Genomic DNA, 16,644 nt, shown 5'->3' on the forward strand with positions numbered 1-16,644 from the left:
GATGAGTACAGAAACTTCCACATTCCTAGAGGTTCAATGATTTTCGCAAACATCTGGTACGTGTGCAGTCGCCAATGTGTGCAATTGTACTATAACGCTGTCGGAACGTAGGCAAATGTCCCGCTCGGCCGAATTATATCGCGATGCAGAGTCGTTTCGTCCTGAGCGATCCTGAGCGATTTGAGGACGCAAATGTCGACGTATTGTCTGATCCTCGTAACTACGTGTTCGGCTTTGGGAGACGGTACGGACACTTGGCCGCTTGGTGCATGTCCCGCTCATCATGAGTCTGCTGCAGGATTTGCCCAGGAAGGCACTTCGCGGAAGACGCGATTTGGTTAGCCATCACGCACATTGTTTCAATCTTCGATATTGAGAAGGCATACAATGCGGACGGTGGCGAGATCACACCTGCTGTTCACTTCCGTCCGGGCCTCACTAGGTGAAGCCACTCTTCTCGCTGACTACAAAGTGTACGACGAATAATCCACCCGCGCACAGCCCTCCTGCGGAATTCAAAGGCAAGATTTACCCACGTTCATCTGAACTGGTGTCTCTGATCCTGGCCGGGCACCTGCATGAGTAGTCACGGAATGTATTCCATGACAATGTAGACAATGCCGGTGATATGTGGATATAAAGTGTTGATACTTGTGTGCAATACAATCTCAGCGCAAGTGACATGATTGATCTTCCCCGCCACCAAGACAACATCATGGAGATGTCAACGCTGACCAGAGTTTATGCACGAAAGAAATGGAGGAAGAGACTGAGATTCATCCAAAACTCAAACGACGAGCATTGATGCACTCTAAAACGAGTTACAGCGTACTCAACCCTGCGAATGCGTGCCCAGGCGCTTGTCGCGGACTGTTTGTCTGCGAGAACCTGTCAGCCATCCAACATGGCCTTCAGCCACAACATCAGCCACAATTACGGGCAACTATCAACTGATATACTGTCATGATCCTACATAATGTCAGGAGCTCTGAATGTAGATCAAGGCTATTGGGAACTATGTAACACTCATCGATAAATTATTTACCCTACACTAAGATAATATACACCAATCATTAATGCTTGCAAACACACTTGTGATGCATGACAACCAGGTATATTGAAATGGTATAATATTGATGTAAACCTGCACTTAGCATTTAGGAATGTTGTGCTCTAACGAGGTCCTTCAGATACATCTTGTCGATCTTGCCGTTCCTGCATCATCAAATTCTAGTGGCTGGGATACGCAAGACACCATTCGCACTCACGAGGTCAGCGGCAGCGATGCCAATGCGTGGTATTTTGAAGGCACAGCATAGCATGGTTGTAAAGTTTCAATGGTCGTGCGAACCTTCGAAGCGGAGACGTGCTCAGGCGTGTAGAATGCCCAAAGGTCCTGCCCGACAAGCAGTGCGCAGGCCGTCATGACGCCCGGACACACTCGTATCGCAGCACTCACGCCGTCCAACTCGACGCGGAAGCCCTGCACAGTGCCACATCACATCAGTGTGCATAGCATCAGCAGCACAGGCAAAGGGTCTACCTTAATCTTGACCTGATCATCGACACGCCCGAGATGTTCTAGCTGGCCGTCTGGCCGCAGCCGCCCGATGTCGCCTGTGTTGTACATCACGCCACTAGCTCAGCGTCTACATCATCAGAGGCCAATTTACAGATGGAACGCCCGTGCAGACTCACCCCTGCGGCGAGAACACATCGCGCGTGAACTTGTTACTCGTGAGATCGGGGCGGTTGAGATACCCTTGGCACACGCCGTGACCGCCAGCCCACATCACGCCGGGCACGCCCCGCGGAACAGGGTGCAATTCGGCATCAAGGACGTAAACCGAGTTGTTGGGCGTCGGACTGCCAATTGTAATCAGCGCGCCTGCCACGTGGCGGTACATGGTATTCACAATTGTCGTCTGCCGGATCCCGGAGGATCTATCAGTGATGTCCGCTGAGCACGTACTCGAGACACACCTCCGTAGGACCGCAACAGTTGTAGAACGTCGCGCGCTGCGCCCATCGGTCGGCGAGGCTCTGGGGGCACGGCTCCCCAGCCGTCGCAACGACACGAATGTTTGGGTAGTCTGCGGGGTCGTGCTGTGCCAGGATGGACGGCGTGCTAATCACGACATCCACCGTCTTCAGGACGTTGATCCAATCCTGCCGGTGGGGCCCGCGGAGGTGCAGCGTCCCGCCGTTCATGAGACATCCCAGGATCTCCCAAGCGCACATATCGAATGCGACGTTGAGCAGCTGCGAGACTCGGGTTCCGGGGCGGATGCCTAGGTTTCCCGGGGAGAGGCAAAGCACTGGGAGATGCTTGTGTTAGAGCCCAGCGCGTCCGGAAAGAATGAAGCAGCTCACAGTTGCACACATTTGAGTGGCTCACGATCACGCCTTTGGGCCGACCAGTCGTTCCTTCGAGACATGAGTTAAAAAAGCCAAACTAGTTCACTCATGTGGAATTGCGACCTACCGGACGTGTAAATTATGTAGGCACTGTTAGATTGTGCGATCGAGGCAGACAATGGTGCCGCACACGAAGGTCCCGAAGATGATGCTCCTGCAATCATGTCTTCCAGGCATCCATGGCGTGTAAGGACGCATGGAGCGCGGGTCATGTAGCGCTTCGAGATAAGTGTGAAGGCGGGCTGCGCGTCCTCAATAACGGACGCAAGTGTGTCGTCCGTAACGATGCAGCCATCCAAAGGGACGTACGCTGCACCTGTGCGCAGTACGGCAATGATCGCGACGACCTGCGTGATAGAGCGTTCAATCAGCAGGCAGACGTGGGCGCCACTGCCAACGCCCGTGGCACGTAGCTGGATCGCAAGTTGAGCAGAGAGGCGATCTAGCTCGCCATAGGTTACCGAGTATCCTGTGAAGTCGACGATGGCGGTCTGCGCAGGGCGCGCCTCAGCCTGCACGAGGAACGCGCCGTGGATGGTGTCATAGGGGACGATGACGGAGTGCCCATATACTAAGCTGAAGCCAGTGGTGTGTTTGGGCTCCGGAGGAGGATCAGAGGAAAGCAAAGGCGAGACGGCATACGCTTCGCCTGGTGTGGCACGACACTCAGTGGACGGGAATTGGACGGCAGGACGCCACAAGGAACATAGACATCGCACGACATCCAGGAAGCCTCGGAGGTCGTTCATGCTCAATGGGCAGTAATTGATCCAGCGATACATCAGAGCACGATGGTGGGCTGCAGGAATTTTGTGGAGCACTGGAGTGCACAGACGAAAATAAAGATAGTTGAGCGCCTGCTGCGCTAAAATACAAGACCGTTAGGTTCCATCTATACCAACCACACACGAAAACGAGTAACCCTCGTGGATCTGTGTTGGATGGGACAGCACGGCGAAGGCTGTACTCGGACTCTGTGATGATATGAATGATTCCTATGATACATCGTGCTCTGTGGCCCCATTTGGAGGCTAATTCAAAGGCATAATGATGGGCGATGAAGTCGATAGCTGTGTTGACGCGAGTGTGGGCACAACGATGATGGACAACAGTGATGGACCATGATGCGAGATACAAGACGCAGTTCCTGCGGTGTGCTGATTGGAACAGCAAGGATGATCTTGGAAGAACAACTAGTCAGAAATGCATGTGCAAGGGCACGTACCTGTCAACAGCTGTAAATCTTCATTCGGCAGCCTTGTAGTGCGTCCCTGGGATGCCCCGAACTGCGCATCTCGGCGACATCGCAACCTGATAAATGTTCATGAGCAACATTCGCTTCTCTTCGGAACGGCGTTAGAGAGACTTAGAGTAGTATTAGGCTGTTAGCAGGTTGTAGTCCACGTGTAGATAGGCGTCAAACCGGAAATACATTTGCCCTTCAGACTTCCCCCATCGCCCGGACATGCTCCTTCCTTCCGTCCGGCAGAGTTACTGTCTTCATTTGCGATCCATATTACTTTAGTCCCTCCGGATATCGCATGCTGGCCAATCAAAAGATGCTATCCCACGTTCGTGCAATGTTCGGAGGGCCTCAAAAATAACAGCTCAATTTAGTATAATTTAGTAAATCATGCCTTTGCCGGGCCCAGATACTATCGGGCCCACGGTCCCGACTATTGATATCGAATGTCGCATCATTTATTTCTCGGATAGATATGGAATCAGCTGCTTCATGGCACGGGTTATTGTTTCGATTTGTGTGTGTCTGTGTGCGCAACGGTCGATTTTCTGAGCCGACTGTGCGGGAATTCGTACGCCTGCTGCAAAGGCGAGCTTCGGGCATCGGTCGTCCCGTGCTTTCTCACACTCCTTCCCATCTTACAGTCATCTGGCACCGCTGTCCATGTTTTTCAGGGTACCCCGTAGACTGCGCACGCCAGGGGGGCGACGCCGCACGCAGCCCGAGGAATCTGCTCCGTCTTAGCACCATAATGTTTGCTTGTTGCGTTCATCATCATCATCATGTTCAGCGCTCTAGGCGAGCGGCTGTATGGCGGACATAGTAGTTGCCGTGGGGAACAAGGACAAGAATCGCATGCTCAAGGCATGTTGTGCGCCAAATTTAATCCCTCTAGTGTCAGATGAGAACCCTCACTTATTAAATTAGCAATTTTACACCGAGCCGCGGCCTTGCTCTGTGCGCGACTGCATTCCCTGAAAACGTACACCTTCCTAGTTTCTTGACACAACATCGTCGTGACAGTCTCAGGATCTCATCATGGCATTCGCTTTCCGGCACCAGCCTCTCAAGGGCATCTACATGCTCGGCAGCGTCCTCGCCCTGCTCTTTGTCCGACTGCCTCTCTGGACTGTGCTCAGCTTGGTTCCATCTGGGCGTCCGCTGCCATCATGGACCCTCGGACGCTCGCTGATTCTCCGTGTATTCCAAGCATACGTGGGCATCCTGTACAACACCAGCGTTGAGACCCCCGTCCGTCCTCAGCCGGACGCCTCCAACGCCTCCAAATCTTGCCTAGTGTGGGTTGAGCCGACTCCCGACCTCATCCTTGGCGACATCCGCGATTTTGTAGACGCGAACAATGTGAAGCCTGAGAGTGTCCCGGGATACTGGAACGGCTCTCGGGCGTCGGATGGCCCGGTTGGCTAGCACGCATTGCCTGGGGAGAAGGTCGTCTTCCACTTTCATGGTGAGCCAATAAATCCTCAGATAGCTACTAGTTGCTTACATCTGCCGATCTCTTCGTAGGGGGAGCTTATATTGTACGTATCGTCATCATTGCTCAATCAACGCTGCTGACCTGCGCATCATCTCCCAGATGGGCTCCGCGTCACCATCCGATCCAGGTTGCAGGACGGCCTTTGCCGGCTTCTCCGAGCACTTTCGTCACAACCCACGCATCTTCAGCTTAGAATATCGCCTCGCGGGAGCGGAACCATTCAAAGCGCAAAATCCGTTTCCTGCCACGCTGCTCGATGCCGTTGCAGGCTACCGCTACCTGGTACAGGACATCGGCTTCCAGCCGCAAGACATTCTTCTGAGCGGCGATTCCGCTGGCGGACACCTCGCCTTCACGCTCGCGCGCTACTTGGCGACATACGAGCTCCCTGGTCTGCTCAATGCCGGAGGGCTGCTGCTCCTCTCGCCTACGGTCGACTGGGCGAACACGCACAATGGCCCAGACTCGTCGATGGTGCGGCATTCCCGCACAGACTTTGTCGGTCCGATATTCACGACTGGCTACACCGAGCGTGCACTCCGCGGCGCGCTGCCCGCAGACACGACCGCCATCAGCGCGTGGATCTCGCCTGGCTCGCTGCGCGCGCAGGTGACGCCGGGGATGTTCGCACGGCTCCCGCGCGCATGCATCGTTGCAGGCGGCGCAGAAATGACGCTGGATGCGATGGTCACACTGAAGGAGCGCATGGAAGCGGACATGGGCACGGAGGCTGTGCAGTTCATGGAGGTGCCGAATTGCACGCACGACTTCCTTACGATGGGCTGGCACGAGCCGGAGAGGACAAGCACGCTGGAGGAGGTGGCAAAATGGGTGGGGACCATATGGTCGTCTGCGTAGATGGAGACGTCTGCTATATTTGTGTGCTCGCGTGCTCTAGGAATGCTGTCGCTTCCGTGATGCTGTCTCCATGCCATTTTATCCTCTTGTATGTAAGCTTCCATTTACACGTGGTATGCCACATGTGCTGCCCCGCTACTTGTGCGAACGTCTGTCTTCGCAGCTCCGCCATGTTTGACCAGTAGAATTGCGAACTTGCTGTCTGGTTCGATGCACAGATGTTATTATGTCCATGCGCACGGTATGCGGACGTCCGTGAATTGACGTTGCAACGTTTCTGCACTATATTTCGAGCATGATTGGGTAGCACATACACAGGTCCGTGACATACAACATAGAGATCGATTTCGTTTCATTTCGCGCCGCATTATTCCCATCGCCTCAATCAAGGATATACAAGGCCTGGCGCACTATTTCATTCAAGTATTCCGTCATGTAAGTCTTATCCCATACATCCGTTGTCTTTGGCACAAACGTTAGTAATCGCGTCTCGCTAGATTGAATAATCTCACACACCTCAACCTGCACATGAAGCTTGGACCGGATGCTCCAGACGTGCGTGGACCTGCAATCGCATGTGAGACAATGAAACTAGGCTTCGATGAATGCTTACGGGCTCGGCATTGTCATCCTATGTCCAAAGGGTAATGCGGAGATCTCGAACAGTGGTGGCTTTGTAGCATCACCGTCCGGGTACCATGTTGATGCCAGACTATGCTCGATCACGCCCAGATTGGTGATCACGGTCGCGTGTGGGTTGCTTGTGATGACGGGCACGCGCGGCGGGGCGAGTCGCATTTGCGCCGGGAACAGATGCGGCAGGTGCGGGTTGGCGAGGTATTCGTCATATTGCGCCTTCAGGATCGCCATGACGGCGAAAAGGCGATCCTGGGGGGCGACCTGTGGGATGTCCGCGTACTTCACTTGGAGCGGCACGATAGCCATCTCAGAGATGAGCTGATTTTTCCCATCGTGCGGTGGCACGCGGTAGCGCGCAATGGCAATGCTGGTTCGCGGATCTCGGTCAGCATAAAGCTTGCGCCACGAGAGCGCGCTCACATTCCGATCGCATACGTGATGTGCGCGTCTGCCGCCGACTCTGCGGGCACCGGGTTTCGCTCCAGGATAGCCAATATTTGAGCGGCATCGAACAGGTGCGTCACGGTGAAACCCGCTGCTTTGATTGCCTTGACCAGTGCTGCACTTTCGTCCTTGCCTATCTGGACGCGCACCCTGACAGGCCTGCCCAGCATCTCAGGATCGCTGCGCTGGGGCTTGATACTGTGCGTTGGCTGATGGCGTTTTAGATTGACGTCTCCAGGATCAGAAGCAGATATATACCGCTCACAATTGGGTTTGTCAAAATCGCGCCCATCTTGGCTAGAACAGGGGCTGCCTTGCCGTCCCAGTTTGGACGCGGGCCCCCGGTCGCCGTGACGGGGCCGGCGGGCAGGTTGCGCCATTCTGTCCCCCATTCGAGAATGGTGAGCGGTGGAGGCGCCGACACAGACATGTGCGTCAGCAGGAGCGAGAAGGCGTTGATGGTTGGTCGGGCATCCATGATGGAATGCGGGCCGTGGAGAAAGATGCTGTATATGTCCTGCGCAGCAGGCGACCGCACGAGGAAACAGCGGACAAATTGCTTGGTGCCGTCATAGAGGACATAGGGGAGCCGGCGCAAGTTGACCAGGGCCATGAAGTCATCTGAATCCATGGGCTCGGGATGAACAACGACAGACTCTCTAGCCCATTGGATGACTTCTTCCGCCGTCGCCGCCGGAACGTAGACCCAGGACCGTAGGTCAGGATCATGCACTCCTTCGACCAGAGGTGCTGCTATGATGGGACACTCAAACCTGTCCGTGATCGTGAATACAGTGTTCTCGTCGTATACAAAATAGCATACCGTAGTCGTGCGTACCCATCACGGAGTCGAGCATCTACCTCCTCAAAAGACAGAGTGGTTGAAAACGTAAAGCCCATTATACAGTCTGATGTACTATGAGAATAAATACTGTGAGCGGATGTAGTCGTGGCAAAGCACTGGGGACAAACCCGTCTTGAAACCTGCTGAACTGGTCTGCCAGTAACTCTGAACCAAGCAGTGGCCTGAGAAGGATGAGCGATTGGTGATGCTTCGATGCCATGGATTCTTCACCTTGAGTAAGCTACATCGCCTTCCCACTGGATAGACGACCACACCGGTTCGTTCTGGATGGGATTCGCAGTGAAATGGTTCATAATATTGGTGTGGTCGTTTCGCTAGCGGCTACACGTGTATAGCGGGCGGGAATGTCAATTCATTTGGTTCACGCAGGCGCAACTTATGCCTTCTGGGAAAGCTCCACATGGCGCCGTATCTCCTCACAATCGAGGAATGCTCTGCGCAGCATCTATGATCGTGACATTGCGGTGACGCCCTCGACTCCCGCCATAGAACATCTTTCGATATCAGTCAATCTCACAGGCAGGCCGGTAGTCCCAAGTGCTCCATGATATGCGGACTATCACGTGCGGTGTCTGCAAGAGACTGATGACTGCCACCGTGCGGGAATCGTCCTGTCTAATCACGCTTCGGACACGACCTGCTGACAATTGGTCATCCCATGGAGATCCTATTGACGGATATGTGAAGTTGACGCAGCACTCGCCAAAAAAACTGCTCCCGATGGCTACCTAGATTGGAAGTTTTATTGTGCGGGTCCATTAGCGACTTGTAGGTGTTGCCGGCATGAGAAGCACACTAGCATTGAATGGTGACCTCTCAACGGATCACGAGAGAAGCTAGATAAGGCAAATCTAACAGCCCTGCCTTCGAATAGTCCAAAGGGAGCACTGTGGAAGCTTACAGGAGAGCGTAATCAATTATCTCGCAGAGCATGAAGTTGGCATCAAGGTAGACATGTGGTCACGTGCCTGGTTTGCTAATCGATGAGCCGAATAACAACGCCCACAAGGGCCCACTATAACCCCTGACAAACACCGGCACGTTTACGATTTCTTTCCCCGTCTCGTCTCGCGCGCTCACCCGGCGAGACGAACATTGGTGGCCACTGCCATGGTTCAAATCGTTTCTCATGGACGCTCAATCTGCTCTCGAAAGTTTGCGTGGTCCTGGGCATCGAACCGCTGGCAGCTCTGACGGCGCTGTGTGATGCCCTCAGCCTCCGACGCTCATGTCCGAATACGTAAGTGACAAGTGATGCCGATTCTCAATGGCAGGCTCTGATGGAATCAAGCGTACCGCATGATGCATCGATGTATCAGGAACTCTCTCACCCGCCAGAACGCGATGCCATGCGTATTTAGCCAATCGCTTATGTGCAATTGCCTGGTGAGTAGCCTTGTTGTTCTAATATGTAGCGGTGTGGCGCGGCGTGATGATCGTAGCGAATCTTGTCAGTAATAACGTGTGGTCGCAGTCTTGTCTTGTAATTAGCTTCCATCTCGCTTGTCCGTCTCTTTAAGCCGAGTCTCCGTATTTCACCTTCACCTCTACAAGCGTTGCGTTGTGCCCCGGACTATTCCCTCAATGTCTGCTGCAGGTGTTTCAGCCTTGCCCCGCTACGACAAGATCTTCTTGGTCGGAATATGGCTGGAGACGGTGGTATGGGGTATGTAGACTGCATGGCTCGCACGAAAATACAAATCGTATTCACATCATGGTCATAGCAACGAAGTGTGTTCTTGCACTCTTTGCGTATGCATCAAACCACTCAGTACACCCTGTAGCATCGCAATTTTTTTCAGTGCGATTTGGATCATATTCTGGAAACGCGGGGGATCCACGCAATGGTGTGTGTTGGTTCTCGTCTCATTGTTTAACATCGCTAACCTGACGCGCGCCATGGCAGGATGCTGGGCATTACATCCACCGTACTCTTTGTCTTTGCTACAATTCACGTGTCGGCGTCATTATGCCAGTTACTTGAGGCATTCGCTGATGTTCCAGAGGACGCACCTTCGTTGTATTCTTCTCTTTACTTCGTGAACAAAGCAGCACCGATGGCTATACTCAAGCATGTAATCTACGACACTACAGTATGTACGAGATACTACCTCAACGTTGGCTTTATTGATCGTTCTTTCCACAAAGGTTTGGCTGCAAGACATTGTACTTGTGCGCCACAAACCCCTCACGGCTTACTGCAATGCTGATGTGATTCGACAGATCTGGCGTCTATATGTTGTATGGGAACGGAGCTGGAAGATATGTTTCATACCTGTAAGTTTTCATTATCACTTTATCCTTTGCTCATGCTTACTATGTCAAGTTCGTGGTCGACCTCGCGCATATGGGTGAGCATTATCTGCTCACACGTAAGTCGTGTGCTGAATCTTCGGCATTGCATCTTAGCCTCAGCATATGCCGCAACAATCATCATTTCCCGTCCGAACGTGAGCCTTTATGACTCAGTCCTCAAGGGGCTCGGTCTGGCTGGGTGGGCACTCGATCTTGCGGTTAACGTCAGCGTGACGGCTGTGATCTCCGTCCGGCTATGGTACATGGGCATGAAGGTCACGACACTTACGACGGGTGGTGCTCACGTCACGAGCTCACCAAACAGATTCACGGTGCCGATATTCACCATTATTGAATCTGGCGCTCTGTTTGCGACGGTCACCATTGTGATGATGATCATGTACTGCAGGGGGAGTCCTCTCACATTGGCTGCCATGGACATTGCGACACAGCTTGCGGTATGCTGATATGTATTACTCGCATTTTGCACGTCCTAAAATTCCTTCTGACAGGTCACTACACCCCTTCTGATCATTGTCCGTGTCGGTTTGGGCTTGACCCACGGCTTACCCTCAGCGTACAAGAACGTGATGAGGGGCACGATGTCGACCTTCCGTGCTCCCTCGATGTCAGGCGACGCCGAGTACAGCCTAAACACGGTGCACATATCGAGGACTCGTGTTGTCACCGAATCGGATGACGCCGCCCCAAACCGCATGGTGTACGTGATGAAAGCCCTTGAGCATCCAGGAGAGTTTGCAGATGACACCTCTCAAGTGTCTGCATAGATCAGCATCATTCGCTAGTCCATGATATGAGACAGGTATTTGATGAGCTGGTTATATCCTCATCGTATTCATTTACCCAGTATACCCACACGATATTCGTTATTGGTCGAACAGGAACGTGCTCTGTAGACGATTGGCATGTTCATCCGAGTTTTTGTTCTTGAGTGGTGCGTTGTATACATGGACATCTCAGCTGTATCTATACAATGTTGAAACTGCGAACGCTTGATTGCGAAGGAGTGCACCATTTGTTTTGTTTCTGCCACCTTGAGCAGGCTGACTTGCGTCCGTAATAGCGCTGAATGAAGCTCGGCACATGACCGAACCCGTGACCCGTTTCGAGATGTCTTGCCAGGACTAAGGCATTGTATTCTGCTGGAGCTACTTGTGTTCAGTATACGACTTCATATGCAGTGCTTGCTCCATAGGTACATTCATCGAGACCGTTCCTGAGATATATATAACTCCAAAGTCACCTTCAGGTTCTCGATCACGCAAACGGTGATGTTTCACCCGAACGCCACACCCGTTTGCCGACCCACCCCATCTGACACGCCGACATGTGAGACGCCCGGCTAACGGACGACATGAAATGGTGAGCACGCTAAAGCGTACTATTTTTCCGCCACCAAATTGAATGTTATATAATGTGCAGCGAGCGGACACCTTCTGAGTTACTAGCATCGAGAACAGACCGTTTGCCAACCCGCTCCAATGTTTGTTCTAGGTGTCGCTGTCTCGTATTACTGCGGCGTTGCATTAGCTACGGGTACCCTGGGAACGAACCACACACCACCCATCGTGGAATTAGCCTACGGAACCTTCGAGGGCACTACGGCTGACGACATCTCGCTGTTCCTCGGCGTCCCATTTGCCAACCCGCCGTACGCCCGATGTCTTATGTTCGTAATCACTGCACTAAAACGAGACATCCTGTTTCGGAAAGCATTGGCCCTCTGCGCTTTGCCCCTCCTCAGTGGCCTGAGCCGTTCACAGGAATCAGGCAGGCAATCAGTTATGGACCTGCGTGCCCACAACAACCCGCAGTTACACCAGATGTACTACCAATTACTGTTCCCACTGTCCCTGCGCCATCGAACCAATCTGAAGACTGTCAGTAAGCAATTTCTACCTATATACAACATTGAAAATAACGAATTTGACCACAGGCTTGTATCTTAACGTGATTAAGCCAGTTTCTGCTGTCCAAGGGGACAATCTCCCAGTACTCTTTGTACGTAATTCACCCACTTTGGATTGCCGCTATCGCCTTGACACTTGTGTTATCCAGTATATTTTTGGGGGTATGTTCGTTTTGACGACATTTGTACCTTCGCGGTGTTAATGTCTTCATCAAAGGAGGGTTTGAAACGGGAGACAGCTCGTTTAACCCAGGTAATACAATCGTGAATCGCTCTGTCCAGTTGGATCAGCCAGTCATCTTCGTGTCTATCAATTATCGCCTCACGGGTACGCATCGATTCTAGTGCCAATCCTCCCACCTTCTCACTGATTTGACCAGCTTTCGGCTTCATCGCAGGCGAGGAGATTCAAAAGGCAGGTGCGAGTAACCTAGGCATTCGAGATCGTAAGGCTTTGCGTTCTGTGGTCGCTCAATCTCACCCCGTCATTCATCATATAGAACGATTGGCCATGCAATGGGTCAATCGCTATATTAGTGCTTTTGGTGGGGACCCCAACAAAGTGATCATGTATGACCATTCCCATAGGTGACTTTGTCTCACTGCTTAATCGCCATATAGATGGGGAGAAAGTGCCGGCGCTCTGTCTGTTGGACTTCACATGGTCATCAACAACGGTGACCCAGGAGGCCTTTATAGAGGTGCATTTATGGTATGAGCCACTCTGATCCTTACTGTGCCTTGCTCAAATCATGAGGCTATAGGAGTCCGGTTCTCCGTATGCGCTGCGCAACTACACAGCGGGGCAGCCATTTTATAACATGCTCGTTGAGAGCACAGGGTGTTCAGGGGAGACGGACACCTTGGCTTGTCTGAGACAGGTACCATTTCGGGAACTATGGGCGGCCGTCAACGCTACTCCCAGTATCATCAACTACACAAGCCTTAATTTCGCGTGGCAGCCGCGTCTAGACGGAGATTTGTTTTCGCAGAACCCAATGCGGTCAGTCTCCGAGGGTAGCTACGCGAAGGTGGGTGATCATCTCACTACACACGCGATTTCACGTCGTGGACCGCATTACAGGTGCCGATGGTTACTGGAGATTGCGACGACGAGGGGACAGTATTCTCTCTCGGTAACATCAATGTGACGTACGCTCACTTGCTGCCCTGATATGTTTTCCGCACTCACGGATGTGCGTTACCTATAGAACAGATGCTGAATTTCTAGCGTACATACATCAGAAGTAGGCTACGATTCAGACTGCCGTAGAGTTTGTGATCAATTTCACTCACTAAAACCCTCATGCAGCTATCTCCCTTTGGCGTCTTCTGCAGATATAGCAGATGTGGCGACGGCCTACCCCGAAGACCCTATATACGTCAGTCGTCAAACTCGGTGATGTCATCTTTGCTACTTAACGTTGCTTTAGGGTTCTCCGTTCGGTACTGGGGATCTTTACAATATTACGTAAGTTCTACGAATGTCCCTTCTCCTTGAGAGTAACCGCTCTGCGAATTAGTCCCGAATACAAGCGTATGGCGGCGTTCCAAGGCGACTGGGAATTCCAGTCCCCACGCAGGTATTTCCTGGAAGTGGCCTCAAAGACGCAAGACGCATGGGCATTTTGTAGGAGACCATGTATTGCGGTAGTGACTATGAACTGAAATTAGGAGCAGTGTCCAGGCGAATGAAGTCCACTCCATACCTAGGATCTTTCCATTCATCAGATCTGCCAGAATTCTTCACGGATGTCGATTTCATTGGTGTAGACAGCCTCAGTACGTGCATGCTGGCTTCCTGAGTGGTGCAGATGCAGAGATTAATATGCCGGACGCAGTTAATTTTGCCACGAATCTCAATCCGAATGCGCCGCCGCAGCTGTGCCCGAACATTAGCTATCTCTCCAAAATCAGCTGGGAACAGTGGGCCACGGATGCTTTGGAGCCTCCGCTTCTCACGTTTCAAGACCCAGCACCTTCGGTAAATATTACTGCCGACACGTACCGTAAGGCACCGATGGCTTTGCTCAGCAATCTGGCTTTGCAATTTCCGTAGCAATCAACCCTCTGAAGGGATGTAGAGTCGCTCGGTTCAAACCGCTGACACCTACTACTGTCTATGGATGGGGTCGGAAGGCAAGGTGCATTTCTATGTCTTGTGATACAAGGCTCCAAGATTATAGCCTGCGTTGCCTTCAACAACGGCTTCATGAATGGATGGCATAGCTATGGATGCAATTCCTGCAGTGGATCCACCTGCATGTCCGAGAAAGCGAACAAAACAGTGTGGCTCGTTTGCACTCAATGACTACGATGAATACGGTAATGGGCGGCTATGGTGACTGGTCGTCGGTTCGACAGCGGAACCCATTGATCACGTGACCCACGGGAGTATCAGGCGAGCACCAACTTGGCAAATGCCGCGCGCGGCCTACATTGTTCCAGAAGAGGATGCTTCATCTTTAGGTAACGCAGAACTCAGACTGACGTTTCGGAGCTTTGCCGGTATGGCAGTTCGCCGCGCCGCTTTTCGGCTGGTCTGGATCGTGATCTCTCTGTGGAACCGCTGCTTCCATGCGATGTAGGCTCATGCAGCAAGAAGGTCTTCATCGCCTCATGCCAATGCCCGTGAGCGCCGAACCGCTTGCATCACCCATCATGGATGTGTGCAGTTGTGGGCGATTTCTACGTGTTCAACATGGTCTGTTGTTAGCGGTCGTGGGCGTCCAATGCGGAATGCAGCGCAGAAGCATCGAAGAACTTGGTCGCTTCGGCCGGTAACATCGGTCGCTGACTGGCTGGTCAAGCCGGGAAAGAAGCACGCTGTCCGGGCGAATCAGGCAGACTCGCCAGGCCTATTGCTTATGAGCAGAACACCCGAGTAGCCTGTGCCGTTCCTCCCTGCCTTGAACGATGGCGTTCGCATTCCGTTACCAGCCTCTGAAGGGCCTCTACATGCTGGGCAGCATCCTCGTCCTGCTCTTCATCCGCCTTCCTGTTTGGACAATCCTCGGCCTCGTCCCGTCGTGGCGCCCCCTCCCCACATGGTCGCTCGGACGTTCCCTCATCGTCCAGGCATTCCAGGCATATGTCGCCATCCTTTACAACACCGCAATCGACACTCCTTCACGTCCTCCCGAGAACGCTCCCGACGCGGTCAAATCCGGGCTGGTCTGGGTTGACCCCACTCCGGACCTCATCGTGGGCGAGGTCCGCGACTTTGCAAACACCAATCATGTCCAGGCTGAGAAGGTTCCTGGCTACTGGCATGGTCCCAGAGCGTCGGATGGCACTGTCGGTCAGCGTGCCTCGCCCGGCGAGAAGGTCGTCTATCACTTCCACGGTATGTCACGACACCCATCCAGTGTCGCCGTGACTGACGAATATCATTCATCCATATGCCTCTAGGCGGTGCCTTCATCGTACGTGCGGCTAGTGTGAATGTGCGGCTATGGTCACTGACCCACTCACTGCCCGCCCTCCTAGATGGGATCTGCGTCGCCATCAGACCCCGGCTCAAAGACATGCTTCACTGGCTACATGGAGCACTTCCCCAACAACCCGCGCGTCTTCGGGCTCGAGTATCGTCTGACGCGGGGACATCCGCTCGGGAGGGCAAATCCGTTCCCTTCTGCCCTCATCGACGCTATCGCCGGCTACCGCTATCTGGTGCAGGACGTCGGGTTCGAGCCGCAGAATATTCTGCTGAGCGGTGATTCCGCGGGCGGGAACCTTGCGTTTGTGCTCGCGTACTACCTCGCGACATACAAGCTACCGAACTTACCGAATGCAGGTGGATTGCTGATCTTGTCACCCACGGTGGACTGGGCGAACACCCACAAGGGCGCGCAGTCGTCGATGGTGCGACACTCGCGCACAGACTATGTTGGGCCGATCCTCAACTCGGGGTACACGAGGGATGCGTTGGTGGGTGACTTGCCCGCGGAGGCGGCGTCGAGCGTTTGGATCTCGCCTGCGTCGCTGAAGATGAAGGTGTCGACGGGAATGTTCTCGCAGATTCCGCGTACATGCATTGTGGTTGGCGGAGAGGAGATGACGCTGGATCCTGTGGTGACGCTGCGGGACCGGCTGCAAGCGGACATGGGGAAGGAGGCGGTGACATACATCGAAGCGGTCGATTGCACGCACGACTTCCTGATGATGGGATGGCACGAGCCTGAGAGGACCAATGTGCTGCGTGAGGTTGCGGTGTGGGTGGAAAAGCTCTGGTCATCGGCGTAATGAGCTAGGCGTGGCTACGTTCGCTTGTCGCTTGGATGTTTTCCTCATCATGTCTTGTTGCATCAGCGTGGCAATTTCTGTTGGGTTTTCATGGGTTGGCTGTAATTTCTGTCCTTGGTAATTGGATTGGGTTCACAACGGTAGTTCAGGCGAATAGGCCATGTCATTATGTATGTAAATTAAGTCATGAAGACTGTTGGGACAATGTT

The 16,644-nt window shown here is 53.1% G+C and overlaps 7 protein-coding genes across 7 annotated transcripts; 5 read left to right on the forward strand and 2 right to left on the reverse strand.

The window, feature by feature from the left end:
* Positions 1-143: 143 nt before the first annotated feature.
* POSPLADRAFT_1060430 (hypothetical protein) lies at positions 144-586 on the forward strand (the record flags this gene model as incomplete). The annotated part of the gene is made up of 3 exons (XM_024481260.1): positions 144-244; positions 299-442; positions 502-586. The coding sequence occupies 3 exons, from the start codon at positions 144-146 to the stop codon at positions 584-586; spliced, it is 330 nt and encodes a 109-aa protein (XP_024335347.1).
* A 425-nt stretch (positions 587-1,011) lies between these two features.
* POSPLADRAFT_1184913 (hypothetical protein) lies at positions 1,012-3,167 on the reverse strand (the record flags this gene model as incomplete). The annotated part of the gene is made up of 8 exons (XM_024489111.1): positions 1,012-1,215; positions 1,269-1,483; positions 1,544-1,637; positions 1,699-1,888; positions 2,001-2,318; positions 2,374-2,427; positions 2,486-2,569; positions 2,735-3,167. 8 exons carry the CDS (start codon positions 3,165-3,167, stop codon positions 1,158-1,160), a joined length of 1,446 nt encoding a protein of 481 aa, XP_024335348.1. The 3' UTR covers positions 1,012-1,157.
* Positions 3,168-4,741: 1,574 nt separating this feature from the next.
* On the forward strand, positions 4,742-6,017 carry POSPLADRAFT_1152499 (hypothetical protein; the record flags this gene model as incomplete). The annotated part of the gene is made up of 2 exons (XM_024486662.1): positions 4,742-5,080; positions 5,259-6,017. 2 exons carry the CDS (start codon positions 4,742-4,744, stop codon positions 6,015-6,017), a joined length of 1,098 nt encoding a protein of 365 aa, XP_024335349.1.
* Positions 6,018-6,626: 609 nt separating this feature from the next.
* POSPLADRAFT_1049328 (hypothetical protein) lies at positions 6,627-8,258 on the reverse strand (the record flags this gene model as incomplete). Its single annotated transcript, XM_024479718.1, has 6 exons — positions 6,627-7,023; positions 7,077-7,309; positions 7,366-7,873; positions 7,924-7,957; positions 8,062-8,126; positions 8,176-8,258. 6 exons carry the CDS (start codon positions 8,256-8,258, stop codon positions 6,627-6,629), a joined length of 1,320 nt encoding a protein of 439 aa, XP_024335350.1.
* Positions 8,259-9,549: 1,291 nt separating this feature from the next.
* Positions 9,550-11,284, forward strand: POSPLADRAFT_1075905 (hypothetical protein; the record flags this gene model as incomplete). Its single annotated transcript, XM_024482867.1, has 9 exons — positions 9,550-9,631; positions 9,690-9,696; positions 9,750-9,812; positions 9,872-10,058; positions 10,114-10,137; positions 10,189-10,242; positions 10,292-10,316; positions 10,375-10,718; positions 10,773-11,284. The coding sequence occupies 9 exons, from the start codon at positions 9,550-9,552 to the stop codon at positions 11,046-11,048; spliced, it is 1,062 nt and encodes a 353-aa protein (XP_024335351.1). The 3' UTR covers positions 11,049-11,284.
* A 657-nt stretch (positions 11,285-11,941) lies between these two features.
* On the forward strand, positions 11,942-14,249 carry POSPLADRAFT_1153171 (hypothetical protein; the record flags this gene model as incomplete). Its single annotated transcript, XM_024486718.1, has 15 exons — positions 11,942-12,161; positions 12,218-12,282; positions 12,340-12,352; positions 12,408-12,518; positions 12,571-12,636; positions 12,691-12,760; positions 12,812-12,902; positions 12,955-13,221; positions 13,275-13,342; positions 13,402-13,437; positions 13,503-13,572; positions 13,624-13,661; positions 13,714-13,820; positions 13,871-13,972; positions 14,032-14,249. 15 exons carry the CDS (start codon positions 11,942-11,944, stop codon positions 14,247-14,249), a joined length of 1,542 nt encoding a protein of 513 aa, XP_024335352.1.
* An 857-nt stretch (positions 14,250-15,106) lies between these two features.
* On the forward strand, positions 15,107-16,644 carry POSPLADRAFT_1173475 (hypothetical protein; the record flags this gene model as incomplete). The annotated part of the gene is made up of 4 exons (XM_024488234.1): positions 15,107-15,349; positions 15,497-15,536; positions 15,602-15,615; positions 15,680-16,644. The coding sequence occupies 4 exons, from the start codon at positions 15,107-15,109 to the stop codon at positions 16,433-16,435; spliced, it is 1,053 nt and encodes a 350-aa protein (XP_024335353.1). The 3' UTR covers positions 16,436-16,644.

Source organism: Postia placenta (genome assembly GCF_002117355.1).
Source record: "Postia placenta MAD-698-R-SB12 unplaced genomic scaffold POSPLAscaffold_14, whole genome shotgun sequence".
Lineage (NCBI taxonomy): Eukaryota > Fungi > Basidiomycota > Agaricomycetes > Polyporales > Adustoporiaceae > Rhodonia > Rhodonia placenta.